This window comes from Anguilla rostrata, chromosome 4 (assembly GCF_018555375.3).
Source record: "Anguilla rostrata isolate EN2019 chromosome 4, ASM1855537v3, whole genome shotgun sequence".
In the NCBI taxonomy this organism is placed as follows: domain Eukaryota; kingdom Metazoa; phylum Chordata; class Actinopteri; order Anguilliformes; family Anguillidae; genus Anguilla; species Anguilla rostrata.
In genome coordinates, this window is record NC_057936.1 from 44,572,543 (window position 1) to 44,599,807 (window position 27,265).

A 27,265-nucleotide genomic window follows, 5' to 3' on the forward strand; every position below is an offset into this window, starting at 1 on the left:
CCATGGCGATGTAAGACCCTCTTAATGGTGGATGTAAATACTTTGGTACCTGAAGCCTCCAACTCCTTCACCAGTGCCTTTGTTGTTGTCTTAGGGTTCAGCTGAACCTTGCAGACCAAGGTTCGTTCAGCCCTAGGAGTTAATTTATGCCTCCTTCCTGAACTATGAAGTGTCTGTGTGGTCCCAAGATTTTTATATTTGCACACAATTGTCTGTACAGATGCTTGTGGTACCTTTAATTGTTTGGAAATTGCTTTTAAGGAGGAACCAGACTTGTGGAGTTCCACAATTATTTTTCTGAGGCCTTGGTTGAGTTGCTTGGATTTTCTCATGGTACCAAGGGCAAAAAGGCAGTGGCTCTGAAGGTAGGTCCTTAAATACAGCCACAGGTGCCAATTAACTCCTAATTATGACAGTTGGCCAATCAGAAACATCTAAAAAGTCATTACATCAATTTCTCAAATTTTCCAGACTACTCCTCCTTCCATGACTTTCCTAAATATTTTGGCTTAAAATAACATAACTGTGTTTTTAAAATAAAAAAAATTGAAATACAGGCAGTTTGTGCCATTTTCTTCACAACCACCTGACAATAGACAACAGGTGCTGTTACCCAGGTGCGAACATGTCGCTATCTACACCAGCACACTGTTCAACAACTGAATGACCAGTGCTTTGATACAGGTTTCCTAATCAATTGCTATGGAAGCTAACTTTGTACTTATAATCACGCAAAATTAATTCAGTGCAAAGCACAATCGTCTGATGAAGTTGATAAAGCGTCTGGGGTGGGGATGAAAAATTGTGGATACTGTAGTAATAGAAATGATAAGCTTAGAACTCCGTGGAGATTTTATCAAGCTGATGCAAGTAAAGTGTGGCTTTGACAAAGAGGGGAGAACAAGTATTTTCAAAGAAAAAATATGTTAGTCTTACATTCTGTAGTTTATTAAATTTATTTCATAAGCATACAGCATTTCATAATGGAGCTATTTTTTTATTATAAAATAATTTTTTCAGTTTATAATTGACTTAAGTGTCCCTCAGGTAGACGTGGTGGGGTTCATGCAGTTCATACTATGCAGTTCAGAGTTAGGATCAGACCTGGGTCAAATATGTATTTGTTTTGGATTTAAATACTTTCCTGTGCTTTGTTGATCTTGCCTGGTGTAATTGAGCCAGCCAATATGACCCGAAGGCAGGGTTTGCACTTTTTGAGAGTATTTAATTGGTTCCAATACTCCAGATAAGATCAGTAAAGTGTAGAAAACTATTTTCATCCAAAACAAATATGTATTTGATCCAGGTCTGATTAGGAAGAGTAACTATTTTATGATTTATAAAAACATTTGTGAAAGGAGCCACTGAGCCCAGGCTTAAGTCACATGAGGTGATTCTCCAGAAAATCGCGTTTTAATTGAAAACATAATTTTCATATTTGCCATAATCTTTTCACCAAAATTCAATTTTTTGCAGAAATGACTTCTTAAACATGTATACTTTCTAATACCGTAATATCAAACTCGTATTTGATCGGTAAACATGAGAAAAAGTTAAATAATTAAACTGTCTTTCTCTCTATCTTTCTGTCTGCTTGTTGCGAGGGGGCAGGACAATGGGCGGGACATCCATATTAATGACCAATCCGCATGACATTCCTGAATAAGTAGTCAGGAAACAGCTTGTGTTGTTTACAATCTAGTCTACTTTTTATGAGTGATTACGAGTGTCTCAGGAGATTCTATCATGTGTGACAAGGCTGGTAATGTGGCTAAAGCTCTCCGCCAAATTACCGAGCTGAATTTAGATAGTGCCAGCGACAAGAACAAATGGATTGACATGGTAAAAGTAAATGAAGTAAAGGGACACCTCGGCCTTTTAACAGTTCTAAAATCAATGCGCTACAAAATCCAGCATTCGAACACAGTTAAAACAACAACATTATTCTTTCAATTTTGACTTGTTGTTACATCCCCTCCCCTTTCCAGTGTTTAATTTTGCAATTGATGGCAACGTTTTAGTTACTGGCTTCATTTAGGGTTGCCAACCATCCCGCAAAATACTGAATCGTCCCTTATTTGGACAGTAGAATAGGCGTTCCGTATTTAACTCATGGCTACGGGACGCATTTTCTTCTGCATATTTGTAAACGACTGCGTTTATAGTAACCACCGTTTTTAATATAATTCAGTAGTTAGCTAGCTAGCTAACCATACAAAGCATGCCGTGAGACCATTTTGAGCTAAAACCAGAGACTGTATAGGCTAAAACCAAGCTGAATTTTAATATTGCTGCTAGGTAACAAGTGATGGAGAACTTATCATAAAGCTAGCTGGCATTCAAACCCGGTTTCAGAGGGTCTTGGAAAAACGCTGTCTACAATGCGTGACCGCACCATTTTTAAAAGCTAGACAGAGCTAGGGAGATGAATTTGATCGAGTTATGGTTTCATGCTGTTTTCTTAAATAATGTAATTACAAAAATGACCAAAATTGGTGCTAATTGTATGCTATAATACAAGAAGGATCTATGTTTTCTAGATAGAATTGTTGTTTTCGTAGAATTAATGACCAGAGGTTTTTGCTTATCAACGGTGCAAATACAACTACCAACGAGAGTTTTGCTTGACAACGGTAAAACAATATGCCCAAACGGTCGTGGAAGAATATTTCAATTTCAGGTGATTAAGTCAATGAAAAAGCTGCCTACTATTCTTTTCACTGGTGAGTAGTAGGAGAGCAGCTATTGACAGCTTGTCAAAGGCATCATTGTTATTCCAGGGAAGGGGGCGTGACTAAGGCTGCATAAATTAATTCAAAGTCTGAGTGGGTGTGAACAAGAGGCAGTGAGGATCCTAACTTCTGCTTTCAACCTACATTAAAGTTGATTTCTAAGCATATATTTGTATTTCATGCATTCATGCAACATCAAATAGGTAGAATATACCACCACAGTGCATTATGTGTAATTTGGTGTAACTGGTATCTATTTAAACACATGGTTGCTAAGGAAATATGTCACAAAAGTGTGGGAATCCCTTGTCAATCTTTGGTAGCGAAAATCTCTGGTTTTCTGGCCGCCCATTCAGCATAACTTTCTAACTTCAGAACAGCACTACTTCCTCAATAATTGTCCAATCTCCATGTATGATACATCTATTTGAAGCTCTGTTTCTCGGCTTGCATGTGTTCTAAAAAACTTAAAATCAACTTTCCTGGACATAAGCCTGGTTTTCTGGCTCCTGTCATATTTTGTCTGTTTGAAACGAGACTGTTTTCTTCAGTGTTATAAAAGCAGGTTATTGGGATGGCAGGCATGACATCCAGTCAATTGGGATGGCAGGTATGTCATCCAGCCAAGTTACGCCTTGGCAGGGCATGCCCCATACCTATACAACACCAAGAGTTTGGCACTTTTCAGGGTTCTCCACAGAAATAACCGCAATAGCCACAGACTCTCAGCCCTTAAAGTAATAATCTCAAAGATTTTCATTAAAATAAACGTCTTTTAAGTCACTATCTATCGCCAAATTAGGTAACACAACGGTGATTGAGCCTATTATTATATTAATTTATATTATTATTATTAGAATAATTTATGATTAAAGAACTGGGTGTCTGTGGCGACATTCCCGGGAAAAAATCACAAGCGGCGCATAGTTAGTGACGCGTTTTCCATCACCCACCAGTGGATGGTCCGTCAGAGAGGGTAGGCGGCGCTAACGCAACAGGCTTGCTCTTCAATTCACTTGTGTGTGAGCGGCGTACTGTTTTTTCCGGTGTCTGCTACAATAACAGAGAAAGTTATGGAACCCTAAAAAGTTCTTGTGTAACATGAGAGGTCATATTATTTGTTGATGTAGATTTTGTATTACATTTGATGACAATGTAACGTTACTAAATTACATAGCTATTTGCACAGCTAACGCTAGCTACCGGACCATGTCAAGAAAGGCAACATTAGTTTAGACAACGTTACGCACAGTATCCATCTCTCATATCAGGAAACGTTGCGTTAGCTAGCTAGCTAATGTAATTAACACAATCTAATGTCAGCTAACAATTAGAAAAAACGCTAGCTAACGCTACCGACCTCGCCAACCGTCTCTCGAATGCAATGCTACCTTGTTGCAACGTAGCTAACTAAAGGGGCAGGCAACGGCTCTGCTACTAACCAGTTCATACCGCTGCAGTTTTCTCTGCAACATTCTAAAACCGTTTCGTCTCGTTGCGAATCATTGATCTGAACTGGCCTTAGCGTTATCGTTATTTACACTGCCATTAAGTTCATCAGTATATTATAATGATAGGAATAAAGCCGGGGTATACGTGGTCTGATTTCTGTGTAAAGATGTCAAGCCGGAGAAAACTAAATAAAAGAATACGGCAGTATGGATTAGCATTGTTATTTTATTACGCTTCCTCATATGTTCCTTCAGCCTTTATGCCCTTTTTGATTAAATCTCCTTTGTTTTTGTTTTATTCTTCTGGTTCTGAATGCTAATTTAACACCCAGCTCAGCTTTATTCTCAAACAATATAGCTAGCAAAACCAGAAACACCAGGGGTAACATTTTGTAAGGCAGTTGTTTCAAAAATATTACACAACAGTCATTCACGAAAAAGACTGTTTATTGTGCAGGAGATACATAATTGCATGAGCCACAGCGAATCCCGCGAATTCTTCTCTGCAGTGTAAAGATGTTCATACCGGGCAAAAGGTGGATAAAGAACGTGTGTGGAAATTGATCATCACTAATTCTACCCCAGACCTGCTACAGCATTTTAACCCGGCTCGGCAGTGTAAAGACAGTTTAAGTTAGCCTAATGTTAGACAATGAATGAGTATGTACATAATATTACTTTCATAACAACCATTTTTTATTCAGTAAATAATAAGTATTATAGTTGGCGTGGCCCAGGTGCCAACTGACTGACGTCACACAGGCGACACTGGTTGGATCCGGTTGGGTCTATGGGAAGTGAGGTCCAAAAACGCACCTGCAATTACCGCTTCTCGCCATTGGCACCGCCATAGAGAACGAAACTGAAATCATTGAGATTGTAACTTTAAAAACATTAATTTCAGTACATTCTGACCCCATTTCAACAATTCATTAACAACATCACATGTCCACACAATAAAACCCCAAACTAAGGGGATTTTGTGTTTTCTGCTTCTTCTTTTTCCTGCCTCCTAGCTCACAAAGAATATGTCTCCCCATTGGTCATTTTACTTACACCAGCCAATCCTTCACCAGCACCAGCCAATCAAAATGCCACATACACATGCAAAATGGACATATCTTTTTACCTGAGAAAATTGCCAGTCTCTACAGCTAGTCACTTCGTGGCTCAGTGGTAACGTCACAGTCTACGGATTGTTGAGTCATAGGTTCAAGCCGCACCTGAAGCAAGTTTCTTATACATGCTTATTTGCTCACTAATGATTGTCTTTTATTTCTCAACTATTGCTTTTTCACCACATCTACCCGCCATTCACCAAACGTATAGACTGCAATATGACATACCATCTACACGTTCAGTTAACCTCCTACAATATCGCCAGGCTATATGGATACAACCGGAACTCGACTGTGCTTACTGACCTGTCTTCTTCTTTAAAACCAGGGACACATTTAACCAAAAAAATTCACACTTTTAGACAGCTACTTGACGGTGGTGCACTGCTAATGTAAATGACTGCGAAGCACAAAGTTGTAAAATCAAATCCCGCCTCCCCCTCAGGGACAGGTCCTTTCGTATCTTAAACTAGCATTTTCTTACACGTATATTGTCAACTAATACTTGTCTATTGCTTTTGAACTATTGCTATTACACTTATCAAAATATCAGAATCTTCAATGCAGATGTTTACCAAAGGTCACTCACGGCCAGCCATATGCATTTCATGATGGTAAATGTATTGATTCTCTTAAAAAGTTACACCAGCTGACCACTGTGGCATTTCTACTAACTACATTGCTTCACTTGGCTACTGTAGAAAATGTTCTTATCAGCAAACGCCACATTTCTACATTCATGTTACCTCGCCCTGTTCTCTATCTACCCACATGCAAACAATTACTACGTACGAACGGTCTGCAACACCCCATTAAAACATTACATTTTAAAAACGTGACTCATTCATCATTATAACTACTAGTAATGAACATCAGAAAAGCACATTTACACTACAGTTTCTCTGCGCAATTTCACGCATTGCTTCAACAATTAATTCAAAGAGTAACTAGCAATACCGTCTATTTTATATAGCGTCCAATAAGGAAACCCATTTCAATCATGGTCACTTTATTATCTTTGCACTACATGCCCATTCTGCTAGCAACATATTGTTTCAACTAAATTTCATCATTTGTCCTCATTTCTCTCGTGCTGCTGTTATTTTCTAATATGCAAAGATTGCTGGGACATATCCATGTGCTGCTATTCTCCCCTGTCTAGCTAAGCAAAACAGCGAACAGCTCAGCCTATCAAAATGCCTCATAAACCTCAGAAACGCTGAAAGTGCACCTCGACGACACATAACAGAAAACAGAGCAGAACAGAAGGGTATGCAAGTTGTGACCTATGCAGCTCAAATTCTACAAACTTGCTGATAATTTTGTCAATGAAGGCTCGTTGCATGGCCGTCAGATGAGTGAGTACATACACTGGGGACATTTCTGTTCATTTTCTAATGGTGCAAGCTTATTTTTAGACTTACGCCACCGCAGCCTTTGTCACAGCCATTGTTTTACATATATAACAAAGCAAAAGTGCTAAACAGTACACATTCATCAGATTGTACAAATTCACTCAAGGATAGCCATAATCCACAACCGTTTCTTAAAGGGTTATTTCACGTTTTTATACCCAGGTCCACTCTACTGTTCTTCACAAATCATGTCCTCAACTTGACCCCCCAAAATCTCGCCCTCCTCCCAATAAAACCAGTCTACATCCGGCACTGCCTATGCTGTATGCGTGTTTGCATGTGTATGTGTATGTATACTGGTCATTGTCTACATTTATATGCATGACTGTTCCCACTTTCTTCTAACAAACACTTTGCAAAAAGAAAAGATATCTCATAAAAAAACGCGTTTCCAACGTACGAAAATGCCAAGTTACTCACATGTACAAAGCACTGCCTATAACTCATTAATTCAAACGGACTCTTGGCCTGCCATTAAAAGTATTGATATCAAAATGTCTATGTTTTTCAGTTATGGCTCCCTCTTATAATAATAAGAATTTTTGTTTGGTTGACTTTATTTATCTGGAGCTGGCCTTGGTAATGTTTAGCATATTCATTTCAGAACGAGCTGAAAGGGGAAGCTGTTTTTCATAAATCCCACTTAATTGGTGGGCATGATACTTGTTTTTCTTTATATGTATTCAAGATTTTAATACTACTTTTGGATGCCAAGTAATTGCATTACATTACATTTATTTGGCAGATGCTTTTATCCAAAGCGACGTACAAAAAGTGCATTTCATGGTCATGGACAACTACAAAACACAGGTTCAATAAGATACAATACTTATTTTGTACAGCTATTTCTACCCAAGAACACAGTTTAGCTCACACAGTGAACACCATTCTGACCTAACCTCTGCAAAGCCAACTAGGCAGAAGAACAAGCTACAGTATTAGGACAAATACAAATGACAAAAACGGCTGGGATGGGGGAACATGTAACGAGTGTCATGAAAGGGGGGAGGGGGCGTGGATTTAGAATGAAATATACAGAGTGGTGGGAGTTAGTCCAGGTATAGTCTGAAGAGATGAGTCTCCAGACCACGGCGGAAGATGGGTAGTGAGGGAGAGGTTTGAAGAGGGACAGGGAGTTTGTTCCACCACTGGGGAGCTAGGGTGGAGAAGCTCTGTGATCCCTTTGCTCGGGTGGGAGGGGGTACTGCTGCAGAGCGGAGTGGTCGAGCAGCCGTATAGGTTCAAATCATGTCCTGCAAGTAGATAGGGGCTGTCCTGAGGGTCAGGGTTTTGAACCGGATCCTGGCAGCGACCGGTAGCCAGTGGAGTGATCGCAGCAGAGGAGTGACGTGGGAGAATTTGGGAAGGTTGTAGATGAGTCGGGCAGCGGCATTTTGAATCGTCTGTAGTGGCTGTATGGCACAAGCTGGCAGGCTTGCAAGGAGAGAGTTGCAGTAATCAAGGCAGGAGGTCACCATAGCCTGGACGAGCAGCTGGGTAGAGTGCGTAGTCAGATATGGTCAAATCCTTCTGATGTTGTATAGAAGGAATTTGCATGACCGTGATGTTGCCTTGATGTGCTCCTTGAGGTCCAGTTGGTCACCCCGGACCACCCCCAAGCTCTTAGTAGAGTGAGAGGCAGTCATTGTGGTGCCATCAACCGTGATTGAGAGCTCACGTAGTAAGGAGGTCTTGTATGGGAAGAAAAGCAGCTCAGTTTTGTTGAGGTTGAGCTTCAGGTGGTGGCTGGCCATCCAGGTGGAGATGTCAGCCAGGCAGAAAGATATCTTATCACACAGAAGGACACAGAACTTCCAGGACAAAGAAATGAGCAAACCGGTAGCCCCGCCTCAGCCAGAGGCCCTGGGGGTGTGCAAGAAGGAGTATCCTGCAGACAGTGTAGCTGGGGTGGCGGTGTTCTCGGGAGTGATCTAGGTTTCTGTGAGAGCCAGGAAGTAAAGAGACTTCGTTTTGGCAAAGGCAGTAATGAAGTCAGCTTTCTGGACAGCTGACTGGCAGTTCCATAGTCCACCTGTGACAGTAAATTCCTGAGGTGTGGACAAGGGTGGGTAGATCAGGTTAGATAAGTTGCGCCTGCGGTGGATGGTCCATCTGGGGTGAGGCAATGCGCACAAGGGAATTGGGTTATTCCTATGCCTATGGCAGTCTCAGCTGGAGCTATAAATACGGGGTGGCAATTACGTAATTGCTTTGCCCTCATTAGGGCAGATAAGCACCAGGTGAAGCTACTCAAAATTAGCTAAACAATACAATTTAACAGCAACACCTATACACAGTTTCACTAACGCGTAAGTATGTTCTTTAGTTTAACTAACAACAGAGAGTTAATTAGGGAGATTCTGAGCTAACGCACAACTATGTTCGCTAAATAGCAACAGCTGAGACAAATTAAAGAGAGATGATCTAAATTAACACACAACTATGTTCTCTAACTAGCAACAGCAGAAACAAATCAAGTAAAGATACGCTTATCTGAAATGCGGAGTAGAGTAGAAGCGATCAGATGCACAAGTAGTGAAGGGAAATAGTGTAATTCTGCCCTACTTTAATGTTTGGTATGTTTTCACTGGACTGAGGTGTGTTTTTAGATAGAATTCATTTCATTTTAAAATGATCTTAATGAGTAAAATGATTAAAAATAATCTTGCTGGATACAGGGGACTTATGCTTCACTTCTATGTGGAAAAGCTGGCTGCAATTTATGTCCACATTTGTATCCATCTGTGTGCCTTAAAAAAGTAATGGCAGTTAAAGCTCCCTGGTATATGAATTCTCCTGGAGTATCTCTCTCTTAGATTCAAATTGAAATTTAAATCAGTCAATTTGCCAATCCTAGCTATACGTGTCTTTCAATTTAAATTTAAAATATTTTACTGGTATTGCATGCATACTGTAAAATCACTGTCTGCAGCAAACTACAATACAAATACTGTAATCCTTGCTCCCCCTTTAATTCTTCCTCTCATTTTTTTCTGGACTCGCTCTCGCTTTTTTCTCTCCCTTTTGCTGTCAGTCTGTCCCCCCTCTATTGGTGTTACATGAAATAGTAACATCATCAAAAGTGAAGGTCTGGTGAAGGCACACTGTTACCATAGAAACTTTGACAGCATTTTCCCCTCTTACCTCACATCTCATTGGCTTCGGCTAAACAACTAGATGTCTAGGAGGCTGGACATGGGAAAGCAGTCTCTTTTGCTAGTTTTTACTCATTGGTGTATTTTTATTTGGTCTATAGCAGCAGCCAGTGAGCAGGGCTGGTTGAGTAAAGAAGGAACTAACAGTACAGCTTTCTCTTACACTCACTGTGGGAATTACAGCTCACAGGTCAGCAACATATTGACTCAATATTGAGTCATTTAACAATTAATGATCTCAATTTTCTAATTTGTAGAGCTATGGTGAAGTGTTGTCATAAGATGTGTGTCCCATTTTTGGTGTGTAAGCCCTTTAGAGCCAGGGTCATATGATACCCTGGGGTACCCCATCTGTCCTGCTCAATGTGCCACCCTATCCTATCCTATGGTCCACATCAGACCTTGTCATGCACAACCCTACCCTGGCTCATGTCCCGCCCAATGCCGCACCCCGCCCAGCACCTCTCTCCTCTCACCATTGTCCCCGGTCTCTCTCCTGTCTCACAGAGAACTCCATGATGTGCTATGTGAGCAAGGACAAGGCCCTCCCTGAAGAGTATCTAACTGGGCGCAGCAGCAAGCAAGACACAGGCAAAAGGAGCAAAAAGAAGAGTGAGAAGGGAGGCAGCCCCAGTCACTATGCTCTGCTGCCATCTCTGCAGATGGAGGTGCTGAGGCAGGAGTCCCTCTCCTCTCCCAGCTCTGACTCGACCTCCCTCTACCATGTGAGTTCTCTCTCTCTTTCTCATTTTTTATATTGACCTTGCAACCCTTATTTTTCTGTGTGTGTGTGTGTGTGTTTGAGAGAGAGAGAGAGAGAGAGAGAGAGAGAAGCACACTGGTGTGGGTATGTATGAATATTTGTGTAAAAGAGAGATACCCTTTGGTATGTGTGTTTGTATGAATGTGTATGTTTGAAAGAAGTGAGAAACAGTATCGGATGTGTTCGGTGTGGGAGTGAGATATAGTGGAGGTGGAAGCTGAGTGGCATTTTGCTGCAACAGGTGGTGACATCAGGGAGTATAACATTTAACACACGTGTCCTCACCTCAGCTTTCATCCAGCCTGAGCCCCACATGCTGATTGTGGATTGTGATCACTTCATGGATTTTGCCTGTTTGATCTTATTTCAGTTCAACTTTGATTCTTGCTTAGCCGAGTGGACTTTGTCTGTTTGACCTTGTTTGCCGAGTGGACATTGTGTGTTTGTAACAAACTTTATTTCTGTTATTTTTATGCAGTTTTACAAAAAATTATTGTGCCAGTAAACTAATTATAACTTAATTTTATGAATCTTGAACTTCATTGGAGCTGTTCGCTATTTGCTGACTACCCATACAAATGAACGTGTGAAGAGAGCAGAATAGGACCCGTCATTTAGACATTGACAAGTTTGTCATTATTTTTCTGGCTAATTGGCCAGGTATGTCCCAGCATTCTGCAGTAGCCTACTGAAAGTTGTACATTAGGTCATAAGTTTCAAACCACTCTGATACATGTTGCCGTTTAGCAAGCTCCTGATAATAAATATAAATATATTTATGTTAGCATTTAAACTGATATTAGTCGATGAGAGAGAATGGAGGCCTCAATATTTCAACTGGGGACAACCCTAATCGATGAAGCGGTAATAAAATACAGATGGGCTTGTATGGCTGAAAAGGGAGCTGGTTTTTGCACATTTAAAGTGGAACACAATTAGTTCTTTGTGATTGCAGCAGCTTTAATGAATTTAGTTTTTAAAATACTGAGGACAAGCATGCGCTTGCATGATTGACTGTGTCCAATGCGCAAGAATATTGTGTGCATGCATGGCACTGCCCCACACATTTTTCCTCGGATTATCTAGCAAAATGTTAATAAGATCTAACCAGAATTAATTAGTGTTGCTAGTAAACCACTGTTGAAGTTACATTCAAAAAACTTATGTACTACCTTTGCTTCAAGGTCTCTTGTTCAACACGGTTGCCGGCCATGCTGTCCCATTATTGATGCCTATGACAGCCACTAGTCAGAGCAGAATTTCAGAAATCTCAGCTAATGAGAAGCCCTTTGGTGCTTTGGAGAAACTCCTTAATTTTTTTCTTTATTTTTCTTTTGGGGTCGGCTCTTCCTTGAAACATTAATATTGTAGTGGTGGCTAGCGTAGTAGCTAGCTATGTCAAATCTGGCCGATCCTTGCCCATTTAGGGAGTGCCCTATTTAAGGTTTTATAACTCCAAATTTGAGCATCACTGAGACCTGAAAAATGCCTTAAATGTAGCAAGGCACTTATACCATTTACAATACTAATTTAGATTAGATTATATTCATAATGTAGGTAGAAATGATTAAAAACGTTGTTCTTCTTTAGTTTGAAATGAAATACTGAGAGGGCACATTTATAAAACAAAATATTGGGACTACTAAAGATCTATAAAGCTAAATGTAAGCAGTGTACCATGGTGTCCCTGTAAATCATAGCATAATCATATATTTTTCTACAAATCAAATGTTTTGACTCATGAAACTCACTTTTGCTTCATTCTCAAATGAGAATTTCTATGTAAGATTTCTAAGAGTCCAAAAACCTATCCTAAACTTCTCCAAAAATGAATAAAATTATTTTGACCATTATAAAGCATATACATTTTCCCCTTTATGATGGTTTAAGATTAAACATTGATATCACGTTGGGGAATAATGCAGCATTGTGACACTAATAAACATACCTAAATATGTAATAATTCATGTGTCTGTTTTCCAGTACTCTGCAGTATGTAATCTTTTGTCACATGGGAATGGGACTACATATTACTATTACGATCGCTATTATGATCAATGGAAATTTTACCATAATCTTGCAGATACCAGCACACTATAAATTTGAATGAGTACCATTACATTACATTTATTTGGCAAACGCTTTTATCCAAAGCGACTTATAATAAGTGTATACCAAAGGTCATTGGAACAACTACAAAACACAGGTCCGATAAGGTACAATACTCATTTTGTAAGTTAGTCATAGCCATAAACACATTAAATCCAGTTCACACAGTAAACATTACTCTGACATAACCTATGCTTAGTAAAACTAGGAGGCATTACAAGCTACAACATCAAGACAATTATACAAGGCACAATAAGTACTGGATGGAGGTGCATGTAACATGAGTGGCACAGGAGGTACATGTGTAGCATGAAAGAGGGGAATTTAAGTAATAAAAATGATCTGCAGAGTGGCGATACCATGGCATTTCCATTCCATACTAAGAGCTAGGGCTGTTAGTTAGCCCCCAATAACTATTAGTTAATAATTGAAATGTTACAAACAGTAATAATTACATGTTCATATATATCCGAGCTAGACTTCATGATTCCTGTTTTTCTGTCCCAGTATCTTAGGAATTTGCATTAGCCATGGTGATGAGATGGAAAATTAGTAAAATCTTCCAAAAACATAAAAAACAATTATGCCACAAGGACTGCTTTTATATTACTATGTAATGTTACGGTCAAATACACGATGCAGTGCTGAACAAACACTCACACAGATATCAAGATGCCGCCAGGATTGGCTGTCTCGATACAGTTCTCTCTCTACTGCTTACTGTAGGTAAAAACTATTCTTGTTGTTGTTTGTCATTGTTGTTTGTTGTTGACATTGTTGAATGCAAGCACAGTGTGAGTTATTGTGAACCGGAGTCAAATTCCTTACATGTGAAAAAAGCATGTTTGGCCAATAAACCCAATTCTGATTCTGATACGCAGAGCTCTCACTTTTTGTGATAAAAAATAAAACATTGGGATGGCAGGTATGCCATCCAGCCAAGTTACGCCTTGGCGGGGCATGCCCCATACCTATACAGTACCGAGAGTTTTCCACTTTTCAGGGTTTCCTACAGAAATACCCACACTGACCTCAGACTCTCAGCTCTTACAAAACGTTAATTTCTGTACCCTCTCACCCCATTTCAACATACAGAATTCACAAACAACTTCACACGTCCGCACAATAAAGCCCCAAATTTAGAGGATTTTGCGTTTTCTCCTTCTTCCTGCCAGATTACATCATCTTAATGCTGCAAGCTCACAAACAATATGTCTCCCCATTAGACATTTACCTACACCTGCTAATCATTTACTTACACCAGCCAATCAAAATGTCACATACACATGCAAAATGCACTTATATCGTTTTGGCCAAGAAAATTTCCATTCAACACAGCCAATAAGTTTGTGGCTCAGTGGTAATGTCATGGTCTATGGACTGCTGAATCAGAGGATTGAGTCCCACCTGAAACTCAGTTTCTCATTTCTTAGAAAAGCTTATTTGCTCACTAATAATTCTATTATTACTTTTCAACTCTTGCTTTTGCCCCAAATCTACCCTGTCCTTCACCAAACGTATAGACTGTACTATGACATACATTAACACGTTCAGTTAACCGGCAACATTTCCTTTCAACGTGAAAGTTCTCTACCTCTACTATATAGCCAGGCTATATGGAATGCAACCAGAGCTCAGTTGTGCTTACTGGACTGTCTTCTTTATAACCAAGAGCACATTTCACCAAGAAAATTCACACTTCAGGCGCCCGAGGAAGCTGTGAGTCTTGGTAGTGAGATCCAATCAAATCCCCGTTGACCACCAAGAATCTAGCAAGAATTGAAGGGGTTAGCCAATCAGGGCGCATATCGCTACCGAGATTTGAAAGACGAGGCCAATCAGAGTCCGTATGTCTACCAAGAATTAACCAATTGCTTGCTCGAGTGTCTCGGGCTGAGAGGCTTGAATGAGGTAAATCACTGTTTTATTTAAAATTTTACCTGAATCATAACTGGGAAAAAGTTAGGACAAGCAGATTTATCTTGCTAGCTAGCTAAGGTTAAGTACAGTAATGTTACCAAATGTAAAGGAATACTAATGTTTTAGCTAGCTAGTTACCTTAATTAATACCTATCAACTTCAAACAAGGTAGCGAACTAACGTTCACTGGTTTAAATTACGGTAGACAATCTAATCTGAGGAACTGTTCTTAATTTACATCAGTCACTACAAGGTAAATATATTTATAAGTTTTACGTGTATTTTCTCTGGCATTATAAATAGCTTGTTTTATATGAGTTTATTAATTTAGCAGTTTCTATGCATTTAATTTCTCTGAACGATCCTTTGAAGCTAGCTATCTGGATTGAACTCTGGCCATTTCCTCTCATATCAAATAACCTAGCTCACACTGTAAGAAAATAAAATATCTTAGAAATAGCCTATAGCTAGCTACATTCTTATTTTTATTTATTTATTTATTTATTTATTATGCACTTGATCAGTCATTATCATCTGTATCACCTGTTACTGTGTCAACTATGTTTTTTAAGGCCACTAGATGGGACCATTTCTTTTGATATGCCAAAAAATGTAATATAAACACATCTGTCACCTATTATAGTTTTCATTATTTCACAGTATTGTGCAGGGGCAGTATGTAATATGATGGCAACTATCATAGTGTTGATGTTACTTTATGCTACTGTGCATGAAATGGTTTGTGGGAATTTGGTCCTTTGTAAAGTTAAATTTGTAGTTCCAAAGTTTAAGTCAATAACAGTTTACCAACAAAGCCAAAATAGTTTTAGCTGCTTGGTTGGTGGCGCAATGTTGTTGCCTGAAAGTGCAAGGTCGGACAATCAAATCCCGCCTCGCCCGCAGGGGAATCTTTCATTTCTTACACTAACATTTTCTTACACTTACATTTACTAACTAATAATTGTCAGTTGCTTTTAAACTATTGCTTTTGCGCTTATCAGAATGTCAGAATCTTCAATGCATATGTTTACCAAAGTCACACACCAGCCATATGCATTTCATGACGACACTACATCGTTCAGGAAGGAGGCACAAATTAACTCCCAGGGGTGAACGAACTTTGGTCCGACTGGTTCAACTGAACCCCAAGACAACAACAAAGGAACTGGTGAAGGAGTTGGACGCATCAGGTACCAAAGTATCTACATCCACCATTAAGAGAATCCTATATTGGCATGGCCTGAAAGGCTATTCCGCAAGGAAGAAGCCCCTACTCCAAGACCGGCATAAAAAAGCCAGAATGAAGTTTGCAGGTGATTACCAGGACAAAGACCTAGCTATTTGGAGGAGTATATTCTGGTCAGATGAAACAAAAATGGAACTGTTTGACCATAATGATCAGCGCTATGTATGGAAAAAAAGGTGTGGCTTTTAATCCGAAGAACACCATCCCAACTGTGAAGGATGGGGGTGGCAGCATCATGTTGTGGGGGTGTTTTGCTGGAAAAGGGACTGGTGCACTTCAGAAAATAGATGGCACCATGAGGAAGGAGGGTTATCTAGAAATACTGAAGCAACACCTCAAGACATCTGCTAGAAAGTTAAAACTTGGTCACAATTGGGTCTTCCAGCAGGTCAGTGATCCTAAGCATACCTCCAAAGTTGTAACAAAATGGCTTAACGACGACAAAGTGAAAGTATTGGAGTGGCCATCACAAAGCCCTGATCTGAATCCCATAGAAAATTTGTGGACTGAACTGAAGAAGTGTGTCCGAGCAAGGAGGCCGAAAAATCTGATTGAGTTACACCAATTCTGTCTGGAAGATTTCCAGCAAAGTATTGTGAGAAACTTGAGGAAGGCTACCCCAAGCGTTTGATTCAAGTTAAGCAATTACAAGGCAATGCCACCAAATACTAACAAAGTGTATGTAAACTTTTGACCCACTGAAAATCTGACATAGTACTTAAAAGCTGAAATAAATCTGTCTTTTAGATATTGTTTTAAAATGACCTCTTATGAAAATAAAGTAGATACCATAATTGACTAAACACAGGATATGTATGGTAACATGAAATATGTGGAGTTGTGAAAAATTGAGTTTGAATGTCTAGCCTTGATGTATGGAAACTTTTGGCCTCCGACTACTTTCATTAGCATAACATTCATTTGTTCCAAACAATATGTCAGGAATTTGCAGGTTAGGCAGGACCCAATTGCAGAGTAAAACACAGGAGGCTCAAAAGGTAGATTTATGAACAAGATGTCATGGTTTCGGGGGAGTTGGACCCAGTGTGAAACACACAAAACTCAAGAGGAAAATGGAAATAAAGACTTTACTACAACAAAAAAGCAAACACAAATGGGACAGATAAGGCCACAAAGGGCAAAACAACAAACTCAAAAAATTCATAAGAACAAAAAAACACAGAACAGAACACAGGCAGGCAGAATACAGGCATGAGGAACACACAAGCATACACATAAAAGATACGCAGACAGGAAAAAAGCAGGCAGGTACATAAAGTCAGAAACAAACACAAGGAACCAGCACCTGAGTCAAGGGGACAAAGAACTTAAATAGACAGGGGTAACAAGACACAGGTGAACTCAAAGAACAATCAAACCAGAAAAGGAGGGGATAACAAGACACAGGTGGGAACAATGAGACACAATCAGAAACAATAATAAAATAATTGAAAGCAATAATACAATTAACAGGGGAACGAGCAGGACACAAAACAGAAGTGCCGCCATCTGGCGGCCCAACAAGGAAAAACAGAGACAGAAACACAGTCCTGTCCCGTCTCCCTGAGCTCTCACTGCCTAGTGTCCCCAAGCCTTCCAGTGTCCCTGTGCCTTCCAGTGTCCGGGAGCTTCCGCTGCCCTGCGTCCAGGAGCTTCCACTGCCCCGGGAGCTTCCACTGCCCAGTGTCCAGGAGCTTCCCTGGCCTAGGGTCCAGAAACCCCGGCCGTCCAGAGACTCGGAGTCTGCCACAGTAGCGCCGGCGGTTCTGTTTGTGGCCTCGGCGAGTCAGCACGGCAGCCCTCCTGTGTTCCGGCACCCTGGGGCATCTCGGTGGTCAAGTCCTGGAGGACATTCCCCCTTGGGGATGGGGCCGGTCCGTCCCCCAGACTGTTTGACAGCTGGTCCACCTGCCCCATTGTCTGTCTGTCTATCTGCCTGTTTATCCACTAGCTTGTTTGCGTGTTTGTTTGCGTGTTTTCTGCCCCCCAGACCGTCGGCCCGTTGGCCAGTCTGCCTACTCGCTTGTCTGCCTGTCTGTCTGCATGTCAGTCAGTCTGCTTGTTGTCCTGTCTACCTGTCTGTCAGCTTCTGTGTCTGTCTTTGGGTTCGCCCCTCTTGCTGCATGTCTGTCTGTCTCTTTGCGTGTCTGTCTGTCTTGCTGTGTGTCTCCTTGCCTGCCTGTCGGTCAGTCTGCCTTTTTGTTAGGTCTCCCTGTCCTGTTCCATGTCTGAGTCCTGTTCCGTGTCTTCCTGAGTCCAGCCCTGTCTTCCTGAGTCCAGTCCCATCTTCTTGAGTCCTGTCTAGCCCCAAGTCCCCTTTCGAGTCCCCTTTCCCTCGAGTCCAGTCCCGTCTTCCCTCTAGTCCTGTTCCCGAGTCCTCCCCAGGTCGGTCTTCTGGGACATCAGGAGCCATCCCTTGGGGGGGGGGGGGGTTCTGCCCTTTTTTGTTCCGGTTATTCCTTTTTTTTTGCCGCTTCGTACTTTGGTTTGTTTGCATCATTGCTTTCTCCTGTGTTTGATTCTATTATTGTGTTAATTTATTCAATCATTGTTTTTGCCTGTGTCTCGTTATCCCTCCCCTCTCTGGGTTAATTGTGCATTGTGTTCTCCTGGGTCTTATTATCCCTCTCCTCCTGTGTTGGTTCTATTAGTGTTCTCACCTGTTGTCTCATTTAACCTTCTTGTATTTAAGTTGTTTCCCTGCTTCTCATCTCTGTTGCGCTCCTACTGTTGTGTTCCCTGCGTTTCGAGTATTTTCGAGTTTCGGTATTTCGAGTATTTCGAGTCCTCTGCGTGTCTTTCTGTTTTGAGTCTTTTGAATGTTTTGAGTTTCTTTGCCTGTTTAATTGTTACAAACATTTTTTGAGTGTTTGGGAATTGCCCCTCATGGCCTTTTGTTTGTTTTCTGTTTGTGTTTTTGAAAGTAAAGTCTGTTTAAAAACTTACCTTTTGAGCCTCCAGTGTTTTTTTTTTTTTTTTAACTCTGCACCTGGGTCCTCACCCCCCAAACCCTGACAATGTGGTGCTCTGACTTGGGGGGGTTATGTATAAGCAGTGCTGTAATTTCTACATGGTGAAACCTAAGCATATAAAGAAATGCCCTTCAATAAAAGCTGAGAATGTGCACTTGTACTGCACTTTAACTGCTGTAACAATGTATAATCATTCAGGGGAACTTTGGAGCCTCTGGCTCCCTCTCACGTTCATCATTAACTTTTTTGGTCAAACACAGTATGACGTGCCTGTTCCCTTCTTCTTGTGACCCTACAACAAACTCTGCGTGATCAAGCATCAGCTTGGGGCAAAGGATACACCCTTTTTGGAGGACTGAGGAGCCAAATTGAACCAGTTTAAACATTAACACAGTAATCAATGGCCTATCTATCCACGTTTCACTGACTGCTTCAATACCACAAGCCAATTAAATGTTTGTGTGGCCAAAATAATACACCAGTCACATTAAAGAGATCACACATGGGGTTCTGTCGCGTCAGTGACTTTTCAGCATAAAAGTCATCAAAAAACCTAACAACTTTGAGGTAAGGCATTGCCTAACCGACCAGATGCATCACCTTAAGGACATTGCTGCGCTTCCCAACTCGCACCTCGCTGGAGACCTGCCTGAGTTGGCCTCCCACCGTCCTATTAACAGCTGTTTGAGGAACACGTATCTACATACTTTTCCTCCATACCTCCCTTGTGGCTGGGCCGAAGTGGAAGATTTGTGCACATCTGTCATCTTGACTGGAACCCATCGCAACCCCGACTTCACAGAAGAAGTTTCCCAAGTCTCTGTGCACCTGCCATGGACCCCTGGGACCAGCTAAAGAGCTGGAGGAGCATCACCTAATGGAATTAAGGACTGGTCTCCCTTATTATCACCGTTAAGTATTGAAACACATTTTACTTAACCCTGACATTAAACTGTAGAACAGCATGAAATTTGAATACCTGATTGGGTTATTTTACTGCTTTGTGTTGTTGTGTTTTGTTTGTTGTGCGTATGTTGGTCAGCAAATTCCCTGAACTTATAGTTTTACGTCATTAAAACTTTATTATATGAGACTGATTTAACAAACTAACCATGTAACATAAGAGTAGCCTATCACTAACCCATAACACAAATTATCCTTTGTTAAATGGTAGTACTGTTAACCTTTATGTTCAGCCATCGCAGTATTATCATTTCCTCTAGTTAGAAGTATATAATATTATTCATCATATTATGCAAATTATTTTTTATTTCCAAACCATTGGCATGTCTGTGTTATTTCATTAAGTTGGGCTCTACTGACGTATAGAATTCTGATTGGTTGTTGAATAAACTTGACTAAGCCTCACTATACTGCAACTGTTTGAATACATATCTAAAATTTTGGGGTACAGAGCCAAATCAATTTTTTTGTCGCAAACATTATCCACGATATTTCTTAATGAATCAATGTGCGTGGCCATATTAGTCAAAATGTGGGCAGAACTTCTGGTTATCACCTAGTTACCAGTCTTAACAATCAACTGTGTAAATACTAGATTGATAACATCATAAAATTTTTCCCGACCCTTAAAACTGCCTGACTTTACATTTTACAGTTTACATTTTGGACAGATGTGGCTCCTGAGTAAATCTATCGCTGTTTCCGTCGCAGCACTTTCGACACAAGCAATATCGGAAAAATCCTAAAATTTCTTCTTACCGTGAAGAGTGCCTGACCCGTAACCATAGAAATGTGTTAACAGGGCGGAACAATTATATCAAGAAATAGGCTACCACCGTTGGAGAAAAGGATATATGCTATAACTGCATTTAGATCAAACCTACTATACGTCAAAATAAATAAATAAATAAATAAATAATAGAACTTTCATCAATCTCGCTCAATTTGTTTATAGTACCATCATAGCGTGGAGTGTTTTAAGCAATATTGCGCTGCACCCCCTTAGAAATTAAAGGAAGAGAAAAGAAAACCTATAAACTGGCTATATGTAAATTAAAAATATAGACACACTAGTCTGACTTTGACAACTTTGGGCCTAAACTGGCTCATGTTTTAGTTAAAATTCATAAGCAACTTAAACATCCAGTCAGAACTAGTGGCTTAGTAGCCTAATAGTTCAGTAATTTAGTATTATTTTTTGGATCCTACATGAGTAGCTATACTGGATGTACTAAAAGTTGTAAAGAACTTCAAGCATAATTCATCCATAGTGAGTACATAAGAAAAGTTAAGTGAGCACCAGCCATGTTCTTGGGTTAATGAAACTCTGCACAGCCAAACATGTTATTATTGAGAAATCATTGAAAATGCATGGAAATAGGACAGCATCTTATTCCTGAACTCCCCTCAGTGCCAGAAGAACATCAGATAACCCAAAAATACATCCCAGTTTAAGTATGTATTCACGCCTCTTTGTACATAAAGTTACCAATATGCCATTGTCCACTTCTAAATCTTTTGGAACTGCTCAGGTGTCTGAACCATTTGTACTGGTCAGGATGGATCTTGCTGATGGGAACTCCAAGTGGCAATATGTACAACGATTGACTGAAAATACAAAGTGGGCCTAGGCATATCCACTAAAGTCTAAGCAAGCGGGGGATGTAGCATAATGTATTGTGGAATTTTTTGGGGGTCTTAAAATAATTCTCACTGTCTGAGGAGGGGAATTTGGGAATAAGGTGCGTTCCTATTATCCTACTACTTATATAGCAAGTTTTAGACTGAAGGGAAATTTGACAATATGGACCCTAAAATTTTTTATAAGAACACTAATATAGCATGCTTTCTTAAAATAAGAAAGTCACTTGGTTCACTTTTGGACATGTATAATACACACCAGGAAAATATACTTAAGCTTACACTGGAATTTCTTTGCAACTCAAGTAGGCTGCAGAAATTACAGTGAGCACCATAATTCATTGGACAGTGACACATTTTTTTGTTATTTTGGTTCTGTTCTCTAGCACTTTGAGTTTGAAAGGATACAATGACAGACAGTCAGCTTTAACCCTCTGGGGTCGAGAGCTCCACCGGCGGAGCTCGACAAGATGAAATTTACTTTCGTTTCTATTTGGATGATTAACTTCACGTGCTGTTATCATACAGACGCAACAAAAACATTAACAGAAACCTTAGAATCGCGACTTTACAATGCGCCCATTGGCAAATAATATGAATTGTTTTAAATGTTCTAAATTTGATTAATTAGATCATGTATGCTTCGTTAAACTTTACTCATTACTATGTGAATTTCGCTCAGCAGGAAGTCTGCCCAAATCGCATTCACATGTTAACAACATTATAATTACTCTCCATAGAAGGAGACTAAAGGAGGGGCGATACGAGATCCATGTGAGAAATGCCAAGTCTGCGAAAGCGGGATAGAATGTCAAAGTGTCACCTAATTCACTTCTTTTGAGGTGAACATTTCGTTTAATTTTGGAAAATGGTCCGTCCGGAAGCCGACACTGATGAAGAGTGGTGCCATTTCGAACAGCGAACTGATCCAGCTGAGGATCAACTTCATGCGTAAGTATATTTCTTATGATCATATTGGTAAATATGTGTACTGTATTGCAACGTATCTGTGTGTTTGTATGAATATCCAGCAATATGCGCATTTGTAAATTCCCACACTACGAACGATTCGAACTATTGCATCTCAAAATTATAGGCTAGGCTCTCTGCGTCTGGTTGTGTTAGAAGTATCAGGTAGACTGTATGTTTTTCGATCATATTGGTAATAAATAGCCCGTGGCGTGGCTAAGATTCTAAAACTGATGTCCTCGCACAATCGATATTAGCATACTGTAAGTAAATTCGGGAAATAGCAATATAATAACCACTTAGCTAAACAGACCTAGCCTACTTCAGATTGAGGCATTGTTATTGATGAGTTGCGTGTAGTTGAGCTGGAATATCAATGTTTATTTAGTTTAGCTAATGTTGTTTCGTTGATAGTTTGCATTATTTGTAAATGTGTGCTGTATTACATTCTCTGTGTGTTTGTAGGAATATTCACTAATATGCGCGCTTGTAAATGCCCACACTACGAACGATTCTAACCATTGCTTCTCAAAATTATAGGCTACCTCTCTGCGTCTGGTTGTGTTTGTTTGGTTCTTTGTTTGTATATGATGTAACCATGTCACATTTTCTAAGTTTTGTTTTCATTAGTTAGTGGTTTGCCCCTTTTTTGTAAAGCACATTTAATTTTCACCTGTTGAAGGAAATGTGCTATATAAATAAAGTTTGATTTGATGTCACATTTCCTAACAATTTTGTTTTTATCATATTTACAGAGATGCTGATCAGGAAACACGGCCTAGTTCACCACTAGCTAAGAGGCCACGCAAGCGTTGCAAGAGTACACCAGTCTCATCTCATCTTCCATGCGTATAGTTTGCTTCAATAAAGGTTCTGAAAATCAAAAGATGTCTTTGTTTCTGTCTTCTAAATGGCTCACTGAGTCTTTGTCTTAGTGGTGGGGAGGCATGCGGCCAGGTGTGAATAGCCTACTTAGCTGGCAGGTCGTCCTACCCAATGCATATTCATTACAGAAAGGCCATTTGCCCTCCCATTCTCACCTGATGTTGAAAAATAGTAGTCACAACACTAACTTTTAGCAATTTATTTTATATTTCTCATTGGATTTGCTAAAATATTTTGTCATCTTTTGATACCCAAGACCTTGATGAACACATTTCAGTGACCAAAAGTCTTATTCACAATTGTTCAGTGTGCTTTATTACAACATTCCTGTGCATGTTCAAAACTACTGTTTACAGTTTGTTTGTTTTTAGAGCAGTTTACAATCCACACATGATTATGACTTACTTACTGCTGCCATATTATTGTAGCTGAGTCTGTGCTGAAAACAAAGATATGAAACACTTTGGAATCACTGTATATAGAGTTGATGAAATTTACACAAATGTCAGAGCATCGCACAATCACCAGTGTGCCTCATTTTACCCTTAGACCCCAGAGGGTTAATTTGAAGGTATTTTCATACGTATCGGATGAACCGTTTAGAAATTATAGCACCTTTTGTACATAGTCCCCCCCATTTTCGGGCATCAAGAAATATTGGACAGTTTAACATAATGTAGAATAAAGTAATCATTTTACATATTTGGTTGCATATCCTTTGCATGCAAAGACTGCTTAAAGTCTGCGACACATAGACATCACCAGATGCTGGGTATCTTCCCTGGTGATGCTCTGTCAGGCCTTTACAGCAGCTGTCTTCAGTTCCTGCTTGTTTCGGGGACTTTTTGCCTTCAGTCTCCTCTTCAACATGTAAAATGCATGTTCAATTGGATTCAGATCCAGTGATTGACTCGGCCAGTCAAGGATTTTCCACATTTTGGCCGTCAAAAACCCCTTCGTTGTTCTAGCAGTATGTTTCGGGTCATTGTCTTGTTGCATGATGAAGTGCCGTCCAATGAGTTTGGAGGCATTTGGTTTTATTTGAGCAGATAAAATATTTCTGTAGACTTCAGAATTCATTGTTCTACTTCTGTCTGCAGTCACACCATCGATGAAGACAAGTGAGCCTGTTCCACTGGCAGCCATACAGGCCCAGGCCATAACACCCCTTCCACCATTTCACGGATGAGGTGGTATGCTTTGGATCATGGGCATTTCCTTTTTTCTCCACACTTTCCTCTTTCCATCACTCTGGTATGTTAATCTTTGTCTCATCTGTCCACAAGACTTTGTTCCAGAATTCTTGGGGCTCTTTTAGGTGCTTTTTTAGCACTCGCCTTTCTGTTCTTCAAGCTTATTGGTGGTTTGCATCTTGTAGTGTACCCTCTGTAGTCCTGCTGGTGTAGTCTTCTACGTGTGGTAGACTTTGACACATCTACACCTGCATCCAGGAGAGTGTTTTTGATCTGTTGGGCTGTTGTCAGGGGGGTTTTCTTCACCATAGAGAGTATTCTCCGGTCATCCACTACAGTGGTCTTCCTCGGTCTACCGGGTCTTTTGACATAATTGAGTTCACCAGTTGTTTTTTTCTTGTTAATGATGAACCAAACTGTTGACTTGGGCATGCCCAGGGTTTTTGCAATGTTCCTGATTGATTGATTTTCATTTCTGAGCCTTATGACGGCCAGCTTAATTTGCATCGACACTGCTGTCTTCCTCATGTTGTCACACCCCAACAACAATCTCCAAAGGCAAGTGCAAAGTCTAGAATCAAGACTAGACATCAACAGCTCTCTTCTGCATTCACTAACGACACAAATGAATACGCCTGCCTAACGAATCTGTGAAGCCAATTCAACAAATACTTGTAGTACCTTAAAATGGGGGGACCATGTACACTCAGCGCTATGATGGCATTATAAATAGATGAAATGGGTGACTGACGAGCGTTTTTATGTTTTTATGCATGGTAGGTTTCATCTAAATGCATTTACAGAATATCGCGTTTTTTCCCCAAAGATGGTATTTCTCGATATAATTTTGCCGCGGTGTTAACACATTTCTGCGGTTGCGGGTCAGGCACTCTTCACGGTAAGAAGAAATTTTAGGATAGTGCTTCCAATATTTCTTCTGTTGAAAGTGCCTAGACGGAAACAACGATAGATTTACTCAAGAGCCACATCTATCCCAAAATGTAAACAAGTCTGGCAGTTTTCAAGGTCGGGAAAAATTTTATGACAACGTTACATATATATCTAACATGATATCATGTCAGTAAAATATGCCAGTCATAGCAATAACTTAGCTAGCTAACGTTAGCTACATCAATGTCAGTAAAATATAAGCCATATCGATAAATTGGCTAACGTTACATAATCATGTTAGGAAAAAAACCCCCAGTGTATAGCTTGTTATTCGTTATTAAACCACGACAAATGCTGCACTCCTATATCATAAACATCCACACATGGGCGTGGCAAACCACTTAGTAAGTTGTGAAAACATTGAGAAATTTGTGAAAATGCAGCAAAGTTAGGAAAATTACTATTTGGCCATATGTCTATTTGGAATGGGAATTGCGGAGCATTCTGGGACGGCACCACCATCTTTGGAGAATACGAGTTTAAAGGTCTGTATCTGTCAGCTGTGATCTGTCACTGTCGCCAGTCATTTTAAATAATTAAATAAATAACTTTTTAAAATAAATGTATAAAGAATGTGAAAAACTGAAATGTCCGTACAGGGAAAAGCTCATGAAAGAGGCAAGGGAGCGGTATCAACAAAAACTTTTATTAGTAAATAACATCGACCCGTACGAGTTGCCAAGTTCCAAGTGGTCTACAAATCCTTGACAGCTTGCCGCCGATTAGTGTGACCAATGTTGGCATCTATCTAGTGTTTGGTGTTAGCGCCTACACTTGTCAGCAATTAAAATTTTTGAAATCCTTATAGACCCATGTCCAATTCACCAACGGGTGGGTGCAAGACCTTTAAATCCACCGACGAAATACTGACTACGTCATCATCCGGACAAAGGTAACATTACGTGTTTACTTATGCTAGCTAACTAGCTAAATCATGCTAGCTAAATGTCAGAATCACAATCACAGTCTTTTATACGTGTATACTGCGACGTAGCACCTTATACATAGCTAGGAAAATGTCTAATTTAATCAACCAGCGGATGGTACTGTATCCTTGTAGACATTTGTACCATCTTGTATGCTAAGATCCTGACTATTTACCTAATCTATTTTGCTATCTAATCTAAATGTGAGAAAATGGCAACGCTGTAGTTACACAATTTCTCTGTGTGTCTTCAGGTCCTGCACTCAATACGCCTCAGTGAAATCCCTCTGAAGCCATGGGTCATTGCTGGTACAGATGGGCACATTGAGAGCACCCACTGCACCTGCATGGCAGGGTTGGCTGAGTCTTGTACTCCCGTTGGTGCTCTGCTATTTATGGCAGAGGCAGCTGTGCGGATACGGGGGACAAAAACTTTCACGTATGCTCCATCATACTGGATGATGCCCAGTAACCTACGTAAGGTTTGTGTTTTTAGTTGTGAGTTTATTATTGTGTTTTGTGCAAGTGCATCCAGGCCTTTTGGGTTTATGAGATATCATTATTACTGTTTTCATAAAGCGCCAATACAGTTTTATCAAACTTGCAAACGTGCAACTGAAATACACTACCGGTCAAAAGTTTTAGAACCCCTCCATTTTTCTTCTTTTTCTGATTTAATATTTAATTTTCTCTGTTTGTAATCAAACAATTCACATGTGGTCAAAGCGCAGACTCAGAGCTTTTATTAAAGGGTATTCTTATACATTTTGGTTTCGCCATGTAGCAATTACAGCACTTTTTATACGTAGTCCCCCAGTTCAGTGTTTTTGACAAATTAACATAATGTAAAATAAAAG

General features: G+C 40.1%; 1 protein-coding gene across 5 annotated transcripts in view; it reads left to right on the top strand.

Moving 5' to 3' along the window:
• Nucleotides 1–27,265, top strand: part of cnksr2a (connector enhancer of kinase suppressor of Ras 2a) — a 323,355-nt gene that overhangs the window by 207,944 nt on the left and 88,146 nt on the right. For all 5 annotated transcript variants that reach the window (XM_064332729.1, XM_064332730.1, XM_064332728.1 and 2 more), the window contains one exon: nucleotides 10,379–10,596. In XM_064332729.1, the coding sequence (XP_064188799.1) occupies nucleotides 10,379–10,596 (218 nt within the window). The remainder of the gene's footprint in view (nucleotides 1–10,378; nucleotides 10,597–27,265) is intronic.